Source organism: Neodiprion fabricii, chromosome 2, assembly GCF_021155785.1.
Source record: "Neodiprion fabricii isolate iyNeoFabr1 chromosome 2, iyNeoFabr1.1, whole genome shotgun sequence".
Lineage (NCBI taxonomy): Eukaryota > Metazoa > Arthropoda > Insecta > Hymenoptera > Diprionidae > Neodiprion > Neodiprion fabricii.
The window spans coordinates 5,485,240-5,507,036 of record NC_060240.1 but is presented as its reverse complement, the minus strand read 5'-3'; the positions used below and the strand labels follow the sequence as shown (position 1 = coordinate 5,507,036).

Here is a 21,797-nt window from a genome sequence, read left to right as displayed (position 1 = left end):
GTTAGGAGAGGTTTCCGTGATCTTGCCTCGAGTTCGAGGGCGTCTCGCTCCGCCCGGATGACGGTGGCTTGCTTTATGACATCCTGGCGAGCTCTTTCGAGGGTCCGCCTGGTCGCCTCGCTCTGCGAGTCTTGGAGTTTGAGTTGGCGCAGTGCCGCGGCTCGTTCTTCCTCTAGTCGGTCACGCGCCGCGACGCAGGCGTCCCGGTCGTTCCGGATGCGTTCGACCTCGTCGTCGAGCCGAAGGCTTCGCTCCAGCTGAAGGAAGAGCTCCTCCTCCTTTTCGCGCAGCTCCGATTCGCATCCCTCGAGCCTTTTCTCCAGAGCAATTCGACGGGCCTCTAGCTTGTCCTTTTCAGCCTGAAGAAATAGAAGAAACGATTCCTCGTTTTATGCGAAAATAGAGGCGAGGAAAAAAAAAAAAAAAAGAAAAGAAAAAATATCGGCCGACTCGAGAAATGAAAAACTTCCGTCATAGATAAATTCAGCTGCAGAATCTTCCGATTGTTCAACTTTTTAATTTTCAATTTCTCGTTAGACAACAGTTTGAAAAATCATCTTTTGTATACTTGAAAAAAAAATTCTAATCAGTTTTAAACGTGAAATTTAATATCAACGATGCGAATTCGTACATCGTCGATGTCCGAATATTATAAGCAACATGAATTTTTTCACGACGTAATCAGCATCGCATGTATACATGTATAAATAATCTATGCTTGCCTGTACGTAATATAATTATACTTGCATATTTGTTTTTTCATTCTTTTTTTCTTTTCAAATACTAATTAAAAAAAAAAAAAAAAAGAGGTATAAAACGTCGCCACGAATACTCCGTTATACTGTACAGATTTTCGCACGCAATTTTAGATTTTTATTTTTTTATTCTCCTTAAGAGAACGTCGGAAACTCCCACGCTTTGCGGGTGAAGAGGTCATATATTATAAAAGTCTCGCGATAATTTATCCGGGTCACGATACCGGCGATAATTCTTTCATGATACAAACAAACAAATATTATAAATTGTCAATCATCACAAACGACGCAATGACGTGCAGATTACTAACAGGAAGAGAAAATTAGGGAATAATTATTATACACCAGGCAGCGGATCGTCCCGATTATTTGGGGGCATTTACGGTCAAAAAATCGATTTTCGGTTCTTTGTATTTTTAATTTGCATTAGTCTACGTTTTGCGACTCGTTGAGAATTTAAACTTTAAATGCATATTTCTTCACTTCTGATTTCTCCTAAATTTTTTTGACCGATTCATCTGAAACTTTTACACGTTTTATTTCAGTATTTTTCACACATTGTTACAAGTTTTTCCCAAATTCTCACCCAGGAGTGAGATACTCTAAATTTTATATCGAATAACGGCTCGTTTTTTGTCATGAATCTAGAAAATGATCCGTTTTCTTTCAAAACGAATCCATTGAAAAAATCCTTCAACGATTTGTGGAATATTTGCAAGTAAGATTGTGCCAGGAAAATCTGTATGCAATAAGAAATCTTGCGCAGAATGAATATTCACCTTTTTACACACTCTATTAAAATTGCACTCCGTGCATCACCCTGATACATTTGAATGAGGATCTAACAAGGCAAATTTACTCTAAAAGATCTAAATAAAAATGCATACCTAAGGCGTGAGAAAAATAATTAGCTGAAATTCCTGTAAATGCCTCCTTAATAAATAATTCTGTTTAAACTAATTATCATCTATATTTAATCAAAAATTAATAAATTGCCAGACGGTAGGTATAATAATATAAAAAGTAGATCGAAGAAGGAGTAACCGCAACATCGGATCATCTTTCCTAACTAATAATCCAAACTCCCGGACCTTTTCGCCTTCTGAAGGCTTATTCGAAAGTATAAATGACACGATTATGCTAATTTCAAAGAAATCAGTTCCTATCCTACAATTTTGATGAATAAAATAAAAAATGAAAAAAAAAAAAAAAAGAAAGGAAGAAAGAAAGAAATGAACAAACAACTTCCGTGCAGATTTGATGCTGCGGGATATCTGCAGGTATAGCATCAATTACGCCGAGGCGATACCTTTACTAATAAAAATTAAGGATATATTTGTCGATGGCGAGTCGATCGCTACGGGGAATGGAAGTGGAGGAGGTGGAGGACAACGGAGGTATTTTATTCAGTCCTGAGTGCAAAATACCGCATCTTGACCCATTTTTAAATCGCGTGAGATCCGGATCGAGAGCTTACTACTCTCCCGCAAAACTGGTGTGTCGCCAACAACTCTTCTCAGCTGTAGGCCGAGTTCAAAGTACCGCAGATGTAAGGTATACGACTGCAACTCGCCTACGTACACGTATGTATACATATAACATATATCGATACATACCCATAAGCACTAATGTATAATTCTCGGAGCATTCTCTCCCGCCTTTTTCCTCGTATATATGTATAGGTAGATGTATCAACGCTACGTGTACAGAGATTCAATCGATCAAACGTGCAAAACAATTCCCGATCCAATTTTGTCTGTAGCAAAAATTACGGTATTTTCCTACATCAATATACTCGCAGGTGTAGACATTTTATTTGAACATTTTATTTTTTCCCGTTGAATTTATGACATATGATGAAAATAGTATATTGTGCAACAAGGAAGCAAACTCGCTGTTTTTGGCCTAACGATAAGCCTAAGTTTGCAATATGAGTCTTAGGTGAGCCGAAGACGATTGTTGCACACGATTCTTTGTGTAACAAGAGTACCTTACGCATTTTTTGACGAAGCAAGAAATTGAGTTTAGGGTCGCGTAATGTCAGATTTATTCGCGACAGCGCATGCGCGGCGTACAGAGAAGACCACTTTTAACCCCTAGGACGTAAAAGTGGTATTTTCTCTACTCCGCTCATGCGCATTCGGGTACTTTGCGAACGGAAAGCACGTATGAAAAAACGCGTAAAACGTGCTCGCATTATACAACATGATTTTTTTAAATTAATTTCAAGAAGTTCTTTGCTTTGCTGCAAATATATAAGCCTCAATTATTACTGCATACATATTTTATCACCGTGTTTTGGAAAATTCGATCAATCATTTCTCTGAGCGATGAATCGGTTAATTCGTGAAGATTTTCCAGAGAATGGTTGTTGAGTAAAAAATTTTTCCTTAACCAAACTAAACTAACCAGTAAGTCGAGTTTAGTGAAATCTGTTAACGCAGACAATATTTCCTAGCAACCGCGTGTCTAGACACGTATATATAATGTATGTATACCTACATATAATACAGTATATAACTGGATCATTGATCGAACGAAGAGCGTACGGATCTGGAACGCTGAGGCGGTAATTATCGTAATTAAAGCATGTAATTACGGTGCAGAAGCGGTTCGAATCCTCGATCCGTTTAAGTCGTGACGATAATACGGGCATGTATATAATATTTATTAGATTGATCATATTTACATAGAAATTTCAACATATAGTTATATTATCTCCGTAGTTCTAAATAACTGCATATTATGTTATACGATTATCGAAGATTTTACTGTAATGCACTTAAAATTTTACTGTATAAAATATGCACTTCACAGCGATGAACCGTAATTTCAATTACGTGCTATTCAACCACGGTTTAGATACTCGATTGATTTATATGGAAAATTCCACTTTGCTGTAATCATTCGCGATTCAGTGATTAATTTGCTTGCAATTTATATACCCTGATCAATTCATCCGATTCGCAGATTTCTCGATCTTGATCAATCTTGCACTTGCAAAAAATTGCTACACATATGTGTATAGGTATATACGTAATATGACCGTCTGCGCATTTTTTACGAATTGCAAAAACTGCACGTCGTCCGCGATTCGGACACTCGGGGATAAGTAAATTTATACGTTCACGTGCGTTTGTAATTTTGCACATTTATGCAGCGCATGCAATGTTAGTTTGTTTTTTTTCCTTTTTCGTTCCTCAATCTTACATGTATAATATTCATTTATGTACGACGTGTCGAGCATATTATCAACTTTTAACGGTACAGCAGGCGTTTCGACTTCTCATTAACAATAAGACATTGTTTTTTTCCTCTGGTAGAGAATAATTCGTCAGCGATATTTTTCATCCAAAATCTCGATAAATATCGTTGTTCTCCCTAATTTCTTTCTCTTTCTAGATCGTTACTCTGCGCCGAGTCAATCCAACTATTCTTTTCAACGAGAAAGAAACGATCTGAAGAATTCCCGAAAACCAGTTGATTATTTAAAAATTCCAAACATACAAAAAACTGTAATACCGCAGCCAGAAGCTCGATTTTACCGATTGAAATTTTGTCAGCGATGAAACCTGCAATCTTAGCAGGTATACCGGGAGAATCTCTTGAAACTTGAAAATCAACCGCGCATGCGCCGAATAATTAAATCTCATTGGTCGGCGAAATCTTGTCTGCGATGCAGGCGGGCCAACTTACGCAAAATGTGTACGTTTGAGTTTTCAAAGCGCATAAGCGTTAAATTCCGACCGTTCTTCGAAGAATCGACTTTCCGACCCGATAACAAACGCTTCCCAAACCTTTCCGAGTCGCCGCATCAATTATTTGAGATCCTAACCTCGAAAATTCGTATCAACCGCATCGCCGGCAGAAACGGTTCGACAGCCGATAAAACTCGCGCATGCGCGGTTGATTTTCAAGTTTCAAGAGGTTGTCCCGGTATGTAATTCGAACTGTGAATTCAGACATGGATAGGTAATCAAGGATATGGATGGTTGTCAATTTTTATAGAGATCCTTTTAGATCGACCCAGTTTCTTCGAAAGTACGGAGATCTCGAATCGTCATGCGTCGCACCGTTAATTCACGTTATACCGCAATATGTTACGCGTTACGTATGCAGGCATGTCTAAATTGTACGTATACCTGTTACACCTATCCATGTAGAAATGTAAAATGTATTTTCTGGCTGCAGATAGGCACGAAATACACACGCATACGCAAATATATCGAACGTGTACTTGTTCGTTCCGAGTAACTCGAAATACCGGTTTTTCACGCCATGTACGACAAATCGTGTAACGCAATTTTGACGAGAGCTGATGCTGCAGCTGCATAGCGTAGCGAAATTATTGCTCATTGTCGGTGTAAAATTAAGGAACCCGATTTCCCTAACCCGAAGGAAGGGAAAATTGTCATTAATCATGAAAGAAAGGATTTTAGAAAATTGTTTCGCCGGGTCCAAGAAAAAAAAAATAAAAATTGTAGATCGAATAATCGGACTATGTCATTAACAATTGTGCTGCCTGAATTCCTTTAAGAAATTTTCTTTACATGTCCAATACGATTATCGTAAAGGTTTAGCCCTATATAAAATGCCTAAATTGTAACGGGAATCAGATTTAATCTTTTTAGTCACACGTCATTTTGCTGAGTCAAATTTTATAACGAGATAGATAATTACGAATCTGAAATCAAATTTAAAAAATTCAACATGGCGGACGAAAATTTAAAATTTTATCGAATGCGGTATAAAAACTCTATGCATTCAGGTTTTCAGGGTAGATGAATGGATTTGCCGTAACGAATTTTCAAAATCTCACCTCAGGTTAGTTATCAGTGACCCAAAAAATCCCTGGACACAGTTTTTTTTCTCCAGATTCGATCGAACGTGAAATTTTTGTCCGCCATATTGGATCCGCCATCTTCAAATCTTTAAATCCGATTTCAGATTCGTAACCAGCGATCCGAAAAACTAATAATTTACGTAAAAAATGTACACGTATAGAGGAGTAACTTTCTCGGAAATTAATCATTCCTTCAATAATCATCATTTATTTTCAAACAATTTTTTTCAAACAACAACAATTTTCATTATATCGCAATGATTACTCTCGAGTATTGAAAACCTCTTGGTGCAATGTCGGAAATAGAAAAAGCTGCAAAGAAATATGTTCCTAAAGTTCTCTAAACATACAAAAAAATGGGTATAAAATAGGTGATGAGAATATTTGCCACTATGACTCCAAGGGTTAAGTTTAGGTGTTATAATATATGCACAAGGCAGAACTGCAGAGCGACGCTTCTGTTCTCCTTGTATTTTTTTTTCCCTCGTGTACATTCTTTACTTATTTTTCATCGATAGAAGAAAAATCAAGACCACCGCTGTGGCTGCTGTTGCAGCTGCTGATGCAGGAATGGTAGAAAGCAAAGTTGTCAAGCGGAAGTAATTCGATACTTTGCGGAGCCGGCAGGTTCGTATATATATATATATTATATATATATTAGATCCCGAAGTGCAGCAGACGCGGTTTCAGGCTGCACGTCTGCAGTCCGTGTCTGTAAAAACTCTTTGGAAAGTGCAACGATTATACAGTTGCTTCTATATACTTAGAGTGGTTGGAAAAAATGTAGAAGGATCTGAGGATTATAGAAGGGGCACAGTATCGAATTCCCAAATAAGCGAAAAGTCAATTTATACAATTGAAAAACGTAGAAAATAGCCGAAGTATGGACAAGTGAAAAAAAATTGAAAGTTCAGAATATAGAATGCCAAAATGTAGAATCGTCGGAATTCGTCTCGATAATATTATGGAATCGTGTGGGGATGTTAGATTTTGTTGTTTTACGTTCCGACATTTTTATATTTCGTTTATCTGTGCTTCGATTTTCTATATTTTCAATTTTCTAGCTTGGACTTTTGAAATTTTTGATAATTCTACGAAATAGATTTTCGCGTTTTTGAAAATTCGACGTCACGATCCCTCCATCGATCGGTCATTCTAGTTTTTTACCTCCGCCCATTTTTACGAAACGATAAAGTTTCGAAAATATTCGGAATTTGGCGATATTGGAATTTTTCAAATTCGAATTATCAACCCTGCCCCCAGAAATTCATAAAAACTTAATACGGTAAGGTTCGTGAATATAGGTATAATACGGTCTATAAGTGCATTAAACTTGTTTATCGTACAAGTATGTAGGTTATAATAAAGTTACGTTGATCCGGCTGCCTCGTTGGGATATAATATAATGGTACATTATACAGTATAAGCCGTAGACCGTAAATTGTACTTGAAAACTTTTTATTACACGCGTATATAATATGTATTACATACATGTACGAAGATTATTACATATACACACATCATACGTGCATACGTTTAAGAAATGAGCATAATTATCGCGTGCGGTATAAACATTATACCGGGTGTCCACTTTTTATTATACCTACACATGAAAAAAAAAACAAAATAAATAAATAAAAAAAAAAACAATTAATTACACTTACGTAGTTACGAAATTATTCTCAATCATGTCAATAATCGCGAAGCTGATATCTCGGAATCGGTATTATATTACATATACTAACATGTATGTACATATATTGGGGGTGTTGTGAAAAACAAAAGACAACAACATTTTTCTTTCCTTTAAACGTAGATTAAAATTTTGATAGATCATCTCAGGTAGAATGTCTGTGCTTGAACTGTGTAAATACTATTTGAAAAAAATAGTACCGAGATACAATTTTCCCAACTCTAACCGATTAAGTGATATTTGCCTGTAAATATTGAATTATGAAATCACAGTCGAGGATTTCTCCATTTTTTTTTTTTTTCACGGGCCGTTCAGATGGAAAATGGATAAAATAAAATAGGTGACTCAAAATATCGATATTAAGAGCTCATATTTGTCTGAGATATTCTATTTGAGACGCTCTATCGAAATTTTGATTCGCGATTAGACAAAAATTGTTTTTTTTCTCTCAACACCCTAATATATACATATATGTTTTATTTCTGCCACGTGCTGCAAGCGAGGAATTTGGTAAGTGCACGCTTTGTTTACGGGTCACGGGGTCAAAGTCTGTTAAACGTAACGTATCATGCCGTTAATATGCTGAGAAATATGCCGCCGACAAGTATTCGTGTTCCAAACGTTGGTCAGGTTTTATATTATCGACGAAATTATTTATGATATTATTATAATTATGATTTTACCCTCGTCGAAATGTTTGCAAATATATCATTTGTTATTATATAACAGATATCTTAAATTCTATTTTGTTCGATTGAAACAATGACACGTACGATCTCTGAATGCGATGAATAAAAAAGAACAAGAAAAAAAAAAAAAAAAAAAATCTGAATTAAATGGTAAAAAGCGAATTATCACCTCAGAGTTAATTTAAATTCGTCAATTAATATCAATCGATTGTTATATCGATACGTGGAATCGTATGAAAAATCGATCAACTTCACAAATTATCCCTCATTTCACGCGGATCAAGTTTCGTAATCACGTTAATTATATGTTGCTCATATGCGACTCAAGTTGACTGACGAGACATTTTTTTTTTTTTTTCTAAATGATTTCTCACAGAGAGGATCTGTATCCTGATCCTGTAACGCTTGTAACAAATTGCATTGTACGTTATAATAGAAACGCGATGATTTCATCGATGAATAATTCCGATCCATACGTACAATGCTCTGTAATTATTTCTACAATTCGAATGCAACTCAACTTTCGGACGGCCGGTAACTCGAGGCGTGAATCGATTTAAATTAGAGAAAATATAAGTGAAAACGAGTAGAGAGAATGAGATTTGTATTGAATAAAAAGAAAAAAAAATAAAAAAAAAGAGATATTCACACTCTGTTTCTCCGTTTCCGTTTTCGAATCGGTCAATCGCACGAATAGGAATAATAATAATCCTACATCATCAGAATTTTAATACAAATCGATTAAGCCTTCGCCGTTTATTGTTCTGTAATTAATATTGAAAGGGCATCGTCTTGCGTATTTATACATACGTGCAGGTTGGTATAATACATGTGTATATATATATTATATATATATGTATATACAGACAGAGATAATTATAATAATGAAACTGAGAACGAAAAGAACCGAGTCTCGCACCGTGGAATTTCGTAATGAAAATTCCAGAGTCATTACTCCTCATTCTCCTGCCGCACATCGTCAAGCATACGCGTTCGTTTCTCTGTCGGAGTTGCATGCGGGATAAGATTAATGACCAATAGTCATCTATTTTCGATCATTTTTCAAAGTCGATTAACCGACCGACTCGATTATTTTTACTCCCATCAACGAGGCAATACAATATCAATTTATGTGATTAGAGTGTCGATTATTATCATTGTCTAACTTACCAAGATACCAATTTGATGTTATAAGCGAATGACGAAAGAACATTTTTAAATTATCAATAAAACTTGTCCGTGATTAAGACCATGTAGTGATGTTTGCGAAATTTTTGTTTCATACGCAGAGTTTCAAGTAAAAAGAACAAAATACGAAATAAACGATTAATCAGTCGATTTTTACCGATTCAACCGAGTCGTGTTCGATCAATATTTCGAAATCGATTAATTTTAGCTTATTGTTAGTGGCCGTCGCTTTTGAATTGCAATAGCAAAAGCGACGACCTTTTATCTTCGTCACGTGCATACCTATTAATTTGAAATTCGATTTCAAATAAAACGAGCTTACACGTGTAAGTTTTTCTTAAAACCAGGCGAGAATCTCTTGGCACGAAGATTCCTTGGTGAAAAAAATAGTATAGAATAACCCGATCTCTCTGACGTCATTAAGATACGTAACAAGGTCATTACATGCGTGAATTGAAATTTGGCGTTTCATCATTTAGTTTCGTCAGATTGCAAGGACTTTTAAAATTCATATATTTTAACCTGATTCGTAGATTCGCGTCGCTTCTAATTCCTAACGAGTTTCAAGTTAGCAAAGTTATCGTAACGATTAACGTTTCAAATACGGCGAATCGTAAAAAACAATTTCGAAAACATTACTGCTTCAAAGTCACTATAAATTTGCAAAATGGCAATCCCATCGTTTCGTTACGTTAAAGTTACTAGCCTCGGCCCCATTTTTTCCCTAGATACATTCGATGCCGGTAAAACGTTGTCGAAACCTTCGCACGTGTTTTCGTAATATTTATATCGCGTATAGTTGTTCGAAAAATTGCATCCATCATGCGTACTATACGTTGTACGTTAAAACTAGGCATGAGAAATAAATAGAGAACATAGTGGGTGGGTGGCTCTTTTCCTCTACGGTACTGTTACCTGCGGCCTCGAAACACGACGGTGAGGTCACCTCTCACGGTCCGTTGATTACCACCGACTAAACGCCCGTCGTTACAGCCGCGTTCTTCCTTGCCGACCGAGCGAGGAGGAGAATTAAAAAAGGCCGCCAGCGAGTGTTATTATTTTTTTTTTTTTTTTTTTATTATTTAGAAAATACTGGCCTTGGCGTACGGATACTTTCTAAAGTCGGAAGGAGAGAAACAAAAAAAAAAAAAATTCTCTTCTTTTTCTTCAGTCAAAACTGTGTCCAAGATTTTCCCAACTCCCAACTCTAAAGCGTTCCACTGAATTTTTTCAGATTTTTTTACTCAACTGGTTAATTGTTTATAAATATCGAACGATTTTGAAAAGGACCTTTTTGAAAATTCTTTAAAAAATCTGAAAAACTGTATTTTCTCTTGCAAACATTTCAAAACCGGACCCGTGACGGATTTAATTTTTTTTGATCAACTAAAGCATTGTTTAAGCGGTTTGAAAATTCATGAAATAATTGTCGAAACTTTTATTTTTCACTCAGAACATTACTAAACTAGTTCCGTTGTGAAGTTGACAAAAAAAAAAAAAAAAAATTTAATACATGCAACAACGAAATAAATATACAAAAATCGTTTCGCAATGGGTACCGGTTTATAAATGTTCTAAGTGAAAAACGGAAGATGTGAGAATTTTACGGAAATTTTTATACCATTTAAACAATGTTTTAGCTGACCAAAAAAATTTAAAAGCTTCTTTTCAAAATCACTTTAAATATTTACGAATAATTGAGCAGTGAATAAAGATTCTGAAAAAATTTATGTTACTGTTTCAGAGTTGGGAAAATTGTATACATTTTTTTTTAAACAACATTTGACAGTTTGTCGAAGTAACGTTTACAGGGACTTTGTATAAACAACAGATAGATTAAACACCAGTGCATAGTTACCTTTATCGCAAAATTTGACCTATGCCCGAATACCCAACCGGCTATAAGTGGTTATAATTAAAATGGTGTATTATAGAAGATAAAGCGTACCTACAGTTTCGTTAACCCTCGGATCTACACCTGAGTCACAAAGGGATCATCCTCGTGAAAATAAACGACTAAAATGCGCACACAGCGATATATAATACGGAAAAAATGACGATCACGGCATGAAAAACTCTTGGCTTCTACGTAGATTCTAATAATAACAGATAATTCCAGATACGTCTGACTAAAAATGCTCCGAATGTTTTCCTCGACCACCGTTTTTTCATACCCCTTTAATGTATATATATACCGTTCAGTAGTTTACACAGGATAATGTAGATTGCTGTACTATAAATTATAGGTACTTGGTACATGTACCAACTTAATCCTAAGTTCACTTTCTCTGTATAATTGCTCGTTTGCAGTTACGGGTCACTACCCTCGTATAATAAAACATGGATCCGTCTATCTACGTACATATCTATCTATCTATCCATACATGTATCTATCTATCCTTCCATCCATCTGCCTTAACCCGACTGTACCTGCAGCACTATCGACCTGGTTGATGGGTGTGCTGGCAGACGTCACAGCGATACGACATTACACATAGATAGCAGGTATGTATAAACGATGTAGTTTCAGAGACGAGCGATACGTTCCTCGACCATAGAGCAAGATTTCGAGGTGAAGCTACGTGGCACGTGTAATAATTGCGCCATTGCAGAGAACACAAATCGGCGTCTTAGCAGGCAGGCCACGATCCCAGACGACTTTATTAAAGCCTCGTACGCGGTGTTCGACTGATCCAAATGACGATTCGTCTCTTGAAACGAGCCCAATTTGTACACGCTTGAGGATACGTAATGCGGCAGTAGATAAAAGAGAAACCGGCTAACTTGCGAAGATTTGAACACCATTCGGAAACAGGTGATGTCGATGATGAGCGTGATGACGAAAACAACACGCGTAGGAGCCGATGACGAGATTAAAGATTTTGCGGATGACATAATATCGGTAGTTTTGTCTGTAAACAACGCCCAACGAGATTTTCATTCGTCTAAAAAATTACAGTCTGTCAACAGTTTGGTAAGTTGTTGTTATTATTTATCATTTATACTCATCCGAGATAATTTTATAACAAACATTTGCTTAATTATACTTGCAGATTTGCAAGTATAACGCGACCTTCTAAACTGTTACGTAGTAAGAGTTTTTTACTATCTCAGCACTGTTGCACTCTTGTTAAAAAATATTGATACGTTTTTTATGAGATTATACACGATCCTACCATGGATGATGATGAATGAAATGAAAACTTCACGTCTTGCGGTGTAAAATAACAGCGCAGAAAGAAGATCATTGCAATTGATTCGCGATTATGTAACAGATGATATAAAATAAATGAATATAAAAATTGACCTGCAAAATAAAAAAAAAAAAAAAAAAAAAAAAAAATACGATTGTTCAAATTAGACCGTTGAATCTAAATGCTACCAGAATAATTGATAGTTCGTTTGTCTCTAGATTTTCGTACATTTCGCACCGCCGCTTTGTGATAAACCTGACGGACTTCTCCACATGTTAATCGTGTGTTTACGACTCCAAAATAAAAGCAAGTGTACTTCTAATCCGCCGCTTCGCAAGACAACAACTACCCAAATATCTTTGAAATTCTTGATAAACCAGACTTAAAAACGTTAAATAAGTTTAGCTATATCGCTGGTAAAGCACGTATTACACGCGAGCAATGCTTCTAGATCCCGATATGTTTCTGCCACTCGATTTGTACAATATTCTTAACTCCGTCTATCTATTGTAACATTTTTTTTTTTAATCACAACAACAAAGGATCATTATACGTGTACATAATGGAGAATATCCGATCATCACCCGCGGACCTGTTGTTTATTTAACGTGAAAAACTCCGTACTTTGATTATCAAACTTTTAATGAAACACGTTGTTCAATTTAAGAAAGGCACGTCGATTTAATTCAAGACCACGTGTTACACGTTAATGACCACATGGAAAATCATAAGATATTTTCTTTATTCCGCGGTTGTCGAACCGGTACAACTTTTAGAAACAAAACGTGCCGCACAGGTTTCGAGTAAAAATCCTCGCGTGTAGTCCAGCTATTTTCTAATATCCTTGACAAGGGTGCGGGAGAATGGATTGAAAGAGTAGCAAATAAGGGAGGGTCCCGGTTAATGCACCCTGCTGAATAGACCGTGACGAGGGATGCTATGAATACAGTAACCACACGCACACAAATTCAGGTGTTACACCAAGTGTTAAACGTACGTGTGTGGGTGTGTCGTGGAGTATAACGAGTTGGTTAGGTTAGGTTAGGTTAGGTTAGGGTGGTGGGAATCCCTTTAACGACGACTCAACGACCGCTGGAGCTGAAGGGAAAGAAAGTCGTCGACGGGGTTTACTTACAATTATCCATAAGCCGTCGTCTATGTAGCTTCCTTTACCTGTACATAGTGACTTTTCTTTTGCGGGGACACGTGTGGATAAGTATGGATAATAAAGTTCGTCAATGCTTCGGGCTTACGACTAACTTGTTTTCGAATACGGGACTGAAGTCAGTAACGTTAACGTGTTATCGAAAATTAAGAAATTTAAACAAATATCACTACAAAATCTGATTTTCTTGATACGCTGTATTAACGGTTTAATGAATTTCGAGTAATGATGTAGTTGAAAAAATAATCACTTTCGACAAAGATAAATCATTACATTAACGTTACAAACTTCGTCACGATTTTTCGGATCGGAAAAAAAAAAATGCGAGCAATTGATTCTATGTAATGTACGAATTATGCGGTAACAAAGCGAGAGATTGGAAGTCATTTTCACGTAATTTGTACAGAGTCGAACACGCGTTTTGTTTAGGACCAAAAACAAGTTAGACGTAAGCCCTGCAAGGTGTTGATGAACGTTAACGTACCACCTTGTACAGCATGAAACTTTTCTTTGTTTTTTTTCCGTCCGTCTCTTTCTTCCGAGTCAATTATGGCGTCTAAATAAATAGGTGTAACGAGGTATAATATGAATTTACGCTTTGCAACATTTAACGTGCAGTGCAGGACGGGAAATGTCACGCTGCGATTTATTGCTTTCACGAATAACTCGTGCCGCATGTTCAACTTGTGTACAAACGTCTCTCTATTTCTTTATATCTATATATATCTATCTCTCCTTCTCTTACAATTAGTAATTATTTATGTGCAACGTTTGGTCGATAGACGAATGAAAGCTTCAATAAATACGTGTAACGAATGTACGTATACATAGATGATAAGGAAACGTCAATTAAGGTCGTTCGATTCGCGCTTGTTATTTATACAGCCGGCAAATTGAAAATAAACAATAATCTTTGCCTGGAATTATTTCGTCGTACAATTAATAACGTCATATCCTGCTGATATTACGATCCTTGAATCGTATGTAATGTTCCATCGGTAATAATATCTCTCATTATTGCATAATGCCATCTGGCAATAAAATTATATTCATACCTATACAATGTTGTTGTAGTAACATCACGTGCGAGTTCCAAACGTATATAAATATGTCACGTGTGCTGTATAAAAACATAAGGTATTCCACGCCAATTTGACAGAGGGAATTATTGAAACAAATTTTCAAAGATCCAAACAGAACAGTTTCAAGTTTTCCGAAATAATTCTTAAAAATTCTACGATTAAAGACGATTATTTGAAGCCAAATTCTCAAGTATTCTAAAAGAATTTAGGATCTTTCATCTTTTCGAAAGCAGACAATTAGGTGTAAAAATAATGGTTGTTTTTCGCTTCCGGATTTAGTCTCAAATGATCGTTTTTAATCGACGAATTGTTGACAATTTTTTCGGAAACTTCAAACATGCCGTTCTGTTCTGTTTCGATGTTTAAAAATTTGTAAAAAAAAAAAAGAGAAACTAGCGGTTGTATTTTCTTAAAAAACGTCCCATCTTACAAGATATCCCGCCTCCTTCTTTTTCTTCTTCCACGCACAATCTCAACAACAACAAATTTCCATAGATCTCTCTTTTTTCCTCCATCTTTTCGTTCGCCTTTTATCGTCATTTTCTTTTACCAAGGGTGATGTGTGCTTTAAAACCCTATAATCGACTTAAGGGGACGAAATTCCAACAGCGGCAGAAGCAGCAGCAACGGCAAAAAGCTTTTACGCGAAGGTACGTTAAGTTTAAGAAAAGATCGAGGCGCGTGAAACCCGAGCGGAAGTCCGCGCGGCGTTATTCTTTCATGCGGAAAACGAGAGGCGTGTGTGTGTGTGTGTGTGTGTGTGTGTGTGTGTGTGTGTGTGTGTGTGTGTGTAAAATACAGACACGATCTGTACGTCGTAAAAAAAAAAAAAAAAAAAAAAAAAGAGGGGAGAAAGAAAGAGCAAATAAAAAATAAAAATAAAAAATTCAATACATGACATAGAGAATAGTCTTTGGAGGGGGGGGAGGGAAACTGACCGTGTTACATTATACAGATCATGCATGTTATACCTGTACTGTAAACGTCCGAGCGTTGGTTAAACGTAATTATACGCGGTTGTAACAGCTTATGCTGGGTATAGTGAGTAATCGCGTGTTTTCCGTGTCGTCCGGCAAAACGTACGTACGATCATTAAATGTTATACGTACACGTGTGTACGTATACGTGTACACGTGTGTCGTGCTCTTTTTCTTGAGAATGAACAGAAAAAAAAAGAAACGAAAAGACCGGTGATTAATGGATGAGAAAACAAAATAAATAAATAAATAAATAAAGAAAGAAATAAATATGAGTAAAAGACAAACACGGAAACTGCATGTCAAATGTACCACGACGAAGATACAGGCTGAGTATAATATTATACTGTGAAAACTCGCATTATACGAAGAATAATACATCACAGATAATGAAGAATTGTATATATATATATATATAGTAGATGTCACGAAGCGTTATCAAATTTATTAATTAACATCGCGACGCGCAGCGTGTTTCAATTCGATATAATGTGGGTACGCATATAGGTATAATATTACGTATAATACACACGCACGATGAGATGTTATAAAAGAAAAAGTAAAAGAAAAGTGGATAAAGAAAATGATAAAGATTAATTAAGAAATTTATACACGGAAACGCATATAATTATCATGCAGAGATTATAACGTGTTATAAATAGATGGAAGCATATTTATTACATGTTGCACATGCGTACGTATCTATGTCATGGATACAGATTATAATTGTTCCTCATCCGCAGTTCGGATATTCCCAAAAAAACAAAATAGAAGGAGAAAAATAAACAAATACTTACAGTAACGATAAATCAAATGCACTACCACCCTTATCGTCGTTTCAAATAGTTATGGATTACAGATAAGACGATGATCGTGTGTTTGTGTATGCGTGTGGGTGTTTACTCTACGTGATCGTTGTAACTTGTAACTTTTTCAAGTAGGTATTATTAAATATATAGCACACTGTGTGATATTGTCAAGCTATATATAATACGAGTACCTCTCAAGCCGCATGATGGTACGTGGTGTAAAGATTAAACAAACTCTTCCCGGTTTGTATAATAGCACGAATGTTGATGAAAAAAAAAACGAAAAAAGAAGAAGATAATACGCGTTTGCTCGAAGCTGAAGCGACTTGTACTTTTCAAGGTATTCACGGTTGTAGATGTAATATAGATGGTGTGTAATAGAGATCGTATAATGATTCGATATTGATGAAAAAAATTTATATTGCAAATTATAAACGAGTATACAAGGCTGATAATAATAAAAGGCTATCTATGTATTTATGCAAATGGCGTCTGACGTTTCGACTCGGAATATGTCGGATTTTCTTATTAAACAATATCCATACACTTTTGGTTGATGGTCGAAACTTGGAAGGATCAATATTTGGAATGGCTGATATATTACAGCAGCTTCAAACATGCGAAAATAAAATAACGAATGATGAATTTTTCGAAATCTTGATTTTTGAAAGTGTCACTGATAAGTATGTTTGAAATTTCCATATATCGGCAATTCCTTCCAACTATTGACCCCCATTCATATATTTTTGTGCGTGTGTGTGTGTGTGTGTGTATTTTTTCTACTTTCTTTCGAATTTCTCTGGACGATAGAAAATTTCAATGTTCGATATTTAGAAATTTCTGTTTTTACCGGACACCTGTATATGTATAATGCATAATAAAGTCGTATAATTGTTATAAAATGGTAAAAGATGCGTGCTGCGCAAAGTGTGTCAACGCAAGTCAATCGCGTCATAATCTTACACGTATAATGATATCTATATTCAATACGGCATGTATATATAAATATACACACATCAAATTAGCGTGTGTATTAATTCGCGTCTTAAATTATTATTTCCGTTGTTCGTAAAGGTAATCCGAATGAGTTGAAATATAATAAACACAAGAGAGATGAGAAACTTGAGAAAGTGAGGGAGGAAGAGTAAAATGAATGAAAAAGAAGGATTCTTTCTTTTTTTTTTTTTTTTTTTTTTTAACAAGAATTTTAGGACACGGTGATTAATATATATATACGAGTATTTATTCAACGAGTTTCCAGTCATACAGTTAACGTTATATGTACATACATACATAAATGCGTATGTATAGGATGATGGGCGATAAAATGGAAAAACAAACATTTATAAGATGTAAAACAACAAAACTTTCATATCGTTAGCAATGCAGTAAAAGCGGATATTAAAACTGTACGAGTATAGTGTATAATATGTAACACGTCTCTATTTCCTTGTATACGTGTGTGTGAACGTATTTATTTATATCCATTATATACATATATACATGTATATACCATGTACCTGACGCAACGAGTAGAGAGAAGCTCTGAGCAGATAATTGAAAGGAACTTTCTGCAGAGTGCAGAACAATGCATGCCTGGCTTATCGTTGCAAGTATAACGAACATTTATACATACATATACACGTATGTACGTATGCGTATACAGATATTTGTATACAATATACAAAACCCTAAGAAGAAAGAAAGTGATTCGCGCAGGTCGATAAAGCAGACATTTTACTGTACGGTTGTAAAACAGGTTTCAAAGATTTTTTGTCCCCACCCCCCTCTCCACCTCAATTTTTCCTGTATAAAATAAAAAAATTTTCCGAATCGTCAAACCCCCGCCAAATATCGCTGTAAGTTTTTTTCGACTTATCGAGATCGGTTCGTGGTTACGTCATATCACGTATCGTGTCCATCGTAATTGATAATTATGTATACCGATAATCGAGAGTCGAGGCATACGGAAATCGCGGGTCCCGCTTATTATCTAACGATATTATTAATAATTATAGACCGACGTGCCGAGGCTTTAACTATCCAAAAATCGTAACGTCAAAACTTCTTTCAAGGATGAAATTCTCTACAGCGAGTTAATTTATTCGAATACACTTTATAGGTATCGTTTATCGATGTTGTAATATAAGCTACTAAAAAAAATATCCCATTAGATGTTTTTTTTTTTTTTAAAATGCATTGTTGATATTACGCATAATCTTTTGTAGATAACGAATAAATTATTTACGTACATATGTGAACGCAACGGTAATTACATTTTCAAGAATTTATATCACGTAATATATAATTATAGACAGTTTGCAGCAGTGGAGAAAGCATCGACGAATTGACCGTGAGAAACTAACCGAAGGAAAATAAATTATTGGTTTATTATTATTCGGGGCGGGATTGAAATTCCGATTTTGAAAGGTTCCGAAAATGCCGAGTTATGGTTTTTTTTTTCTTTGTGGCGAAACTTAAAGTAGAGAAATCAAACTTTGACGATACGTCTAAGTTTCGAATGGACCGAAAACCGAGGCTCAAAGTTACGAAAGTGCGAAGATGGGAAAATTTAAAAAATCTGAAAAATCGAGATTTCACCACTTTCATATTTCTTTGTTTTTGATTTTCGATATTTTTGCGTTCGGAATCCTTCGGTTTTTCTGATTCTTCAAACTCACTTTTTGAGTAAACTACGCCGTGTGAGTATATTTTAATTTTTGGAATTTTACTCCATCGAAACTTTATTTTCCGCAATATTTCTCCATCAGGACTTTACTTTTCGAAACTTTGCTCAATCGTAACTTGAATAATCGGAATCTCGCATTTCGGAACTTTGAGCCTTTGAGTTTCAAAACTTAGTCGTTTCTTCAAAGTTAGATTTCTATACTTCAAGTTTCGCCATAAAATAATCCAGAATTAGGCACCTTAGCAAAATTTGAAACTCGGAACTTCAACCCCGCCTCTGTTACTCCATTCGAGCCGAATGTCTTTGCTGTAATACTACTTCAATAATTATCATCATCCTCGTTTTACCGTAAACAGTAAAATAGCAGTTATGATAATACAAATAACAAAACGAACGAGGAAAATTTGATCCGCAACTGTGCCACCGGAAGAGAACACCGCGTTCTCTCACGAATCACTTCTAATCCCCCTCCAATATCCTTTGCATTGCAACTTGCAGAGCGAAGAAAGAAAGGCATCTGCAATGGCGGATGCAGCGCAACTCTCTACCTATGCACCTACATTATCTATATATAATACACACGATGCACCGAAGTAGATACCGCAGGTTCGTTAGTTACGTATAACGTGGGAGATTCCCGTGGCAGAGTTGAGCTTACCGGAAGTAGTGGCACACATACATTTACGACCACGTTTTTCCGTTCCGAAATGCAAATATTCGTACCGAGTGCAGGAAGTTGTAAAAATTATACCTGTAACAGCGATTTTTTCTCTAAATCTACTCGCAGATGTTTTCTCATCTGAATATTTCACGTTGTTATACCGGGACGATCTCTTGAAAGTTGAAAATCAACCGCGCATGCGCCAAATAATTCAATCTCATTGGTCGGCGAAATTCTTGTCTGCGATGCAGGCGGGCCAACCTACGCAAAATTTGTACGTTTGAATTTTCAAGGAGCGTAAGCGTTAAATTCCGACCGTTCTTCGAAGAATCGACTTTCCGACCCGACAACAAATGCTTCCCAAACCATTCCGAGTCGCTGCCTCGATTATTTGAGATTCTAACCTCGAAAATTCGTATCAACCACAACGCCGGCAGAAACGGTTTGACAGATGAAACTCAGTATGGCCAGCCTGCGCGAACAGACGAGAAAACTCGCGCATGCGCTGTTGATTTTCAACTATCAAGAGATTGTCCCAGTATATATATATCACTTTGATCGTGGTCTCAAAATTAACTTCGTTAAAATAAAAAAAAAATTAAGAAAATGAATGAAAATAGCTTAAAGCTAATAGATAACAGCTATTGATTAAAAATTTCAGTTTTTGTATTTTTGGTAGCAGTAAAAATCAAATCCGTGATCCAAAAAATCTATAAATCCGTGAAAGATGTTTTTTTTTCGCACACTGTATACCATGCTTAGAAATAAATTAAATCACCGACGGTGAGAGGCAGACGTAGGTCGATTTAAAGTGGAATGCCTTGTATATCCATACGTAACAAACTACTGCGAAAGCAATGCATGAGGAAGTAAAATTTCTTTATTATAACGTATCATTTTATATACGATATTGTAACATTTGATAAATTTTTACGCTTGTCACGCGCGGCTACAATTGATCGATCCGATAATCGATTAGAAGTGTACCTTAAACCTACCTACGTACTCTGAATGATTACGCGAAGCCCGCGAGCGATTAGCGGGACCGCGTTTCAAGCTGTGGAAGTGAACGCGAAAGCGAATCCAAAGATTGCACAAGCTCACTTTAAACACCGGTATTATATATAATTTTAGCAACAACGGTAAAACGAGCCGGTGAAAATTTGACTCGGCATTTATATTGGCGCGCTAATTCATCCACGGTTCGTTGTATTAATTACCGCAGTAATCGTAGGATTACAAACGCATCCCTAACGCGCATGGAAATAGCGAGGAACTGAAAACAAATCAAACGTTTTTATAAAGTGTTCGATAATTAAGGCCCGGATAAATATGTATTCAAAATTACAAAATATGTACATCGTTATAATATAGGCTTAATAAAACAAGAATATAAAGAAAAAATATGGAAACTTAAATCCGTATTCTCTGGCTTGAAGCAAACAACAAACGACGTTAAATGAAATATCAAACAAGGAAAATGATTCGAATAAAATATATTTATTCACACATTAATCCGGGTCCTAGTTATAGTTATACAGTATTATTTATACATAAAGTGTATGATTGCGCACTGCTGTGCAGAGATTCGAGAAACTTGCAAATTCGCAAAATTCTTAAGCGGCCAAGGATAGAATTACAGATAGACTGGTGTCTGTGCCTGTGTGTTTGTAAATGCACTAGTAATTAAATGCACAGTTATAATACAGACTGGTTATTGTTCAATTCAACCGTAAAATTAAGCCGCTGCACTGCGACTGACTGCAAACGCGTATTTTACTGTATAAACGGATTTCTGTCTGTATATTTTTAGGTATATGTAACAGATAAATCGCGAATATCATCGCAGTGTGCGTGTATTTATAGATATTTATATACATATACGTATTAGGGTGGTCCTTGTCTAAGGTGTTGACGAATCCTCCCCCCCCCCCCCCCCCCAAATCAATTTTAAATGATCGGAAGAACTGTATAATTTTTTAAAGATTCTTACCTCAACACTAAAATGTCAGTCAGAAAAACATTTTTTCTCAGTATTTAATTTATTGTAAG

General features: G+C 35.9%; 1 protein-coding gene across 1 annotated transcript in view; it reads right to left on the bottom strand.

Annotated features, from left to right (window-relative positions):
* The window catches only part of LOC124174611, a 29,965-nt gene that overhangs the window by 3,882 nt on the left and 4,286 nt on the right, over positions 1 to 21,797 (bottom strand). The window contains exon 4 of the mRNA XM_046553881.1: positions 27 to 359. Within this exon, the coding sequence (XP_046409837.1) occupies positions 27 to 359 (333 nt within the window). The remainder of the gene's footprint in view (positions 1 to 26; positions 360 to 21,797) is intronic.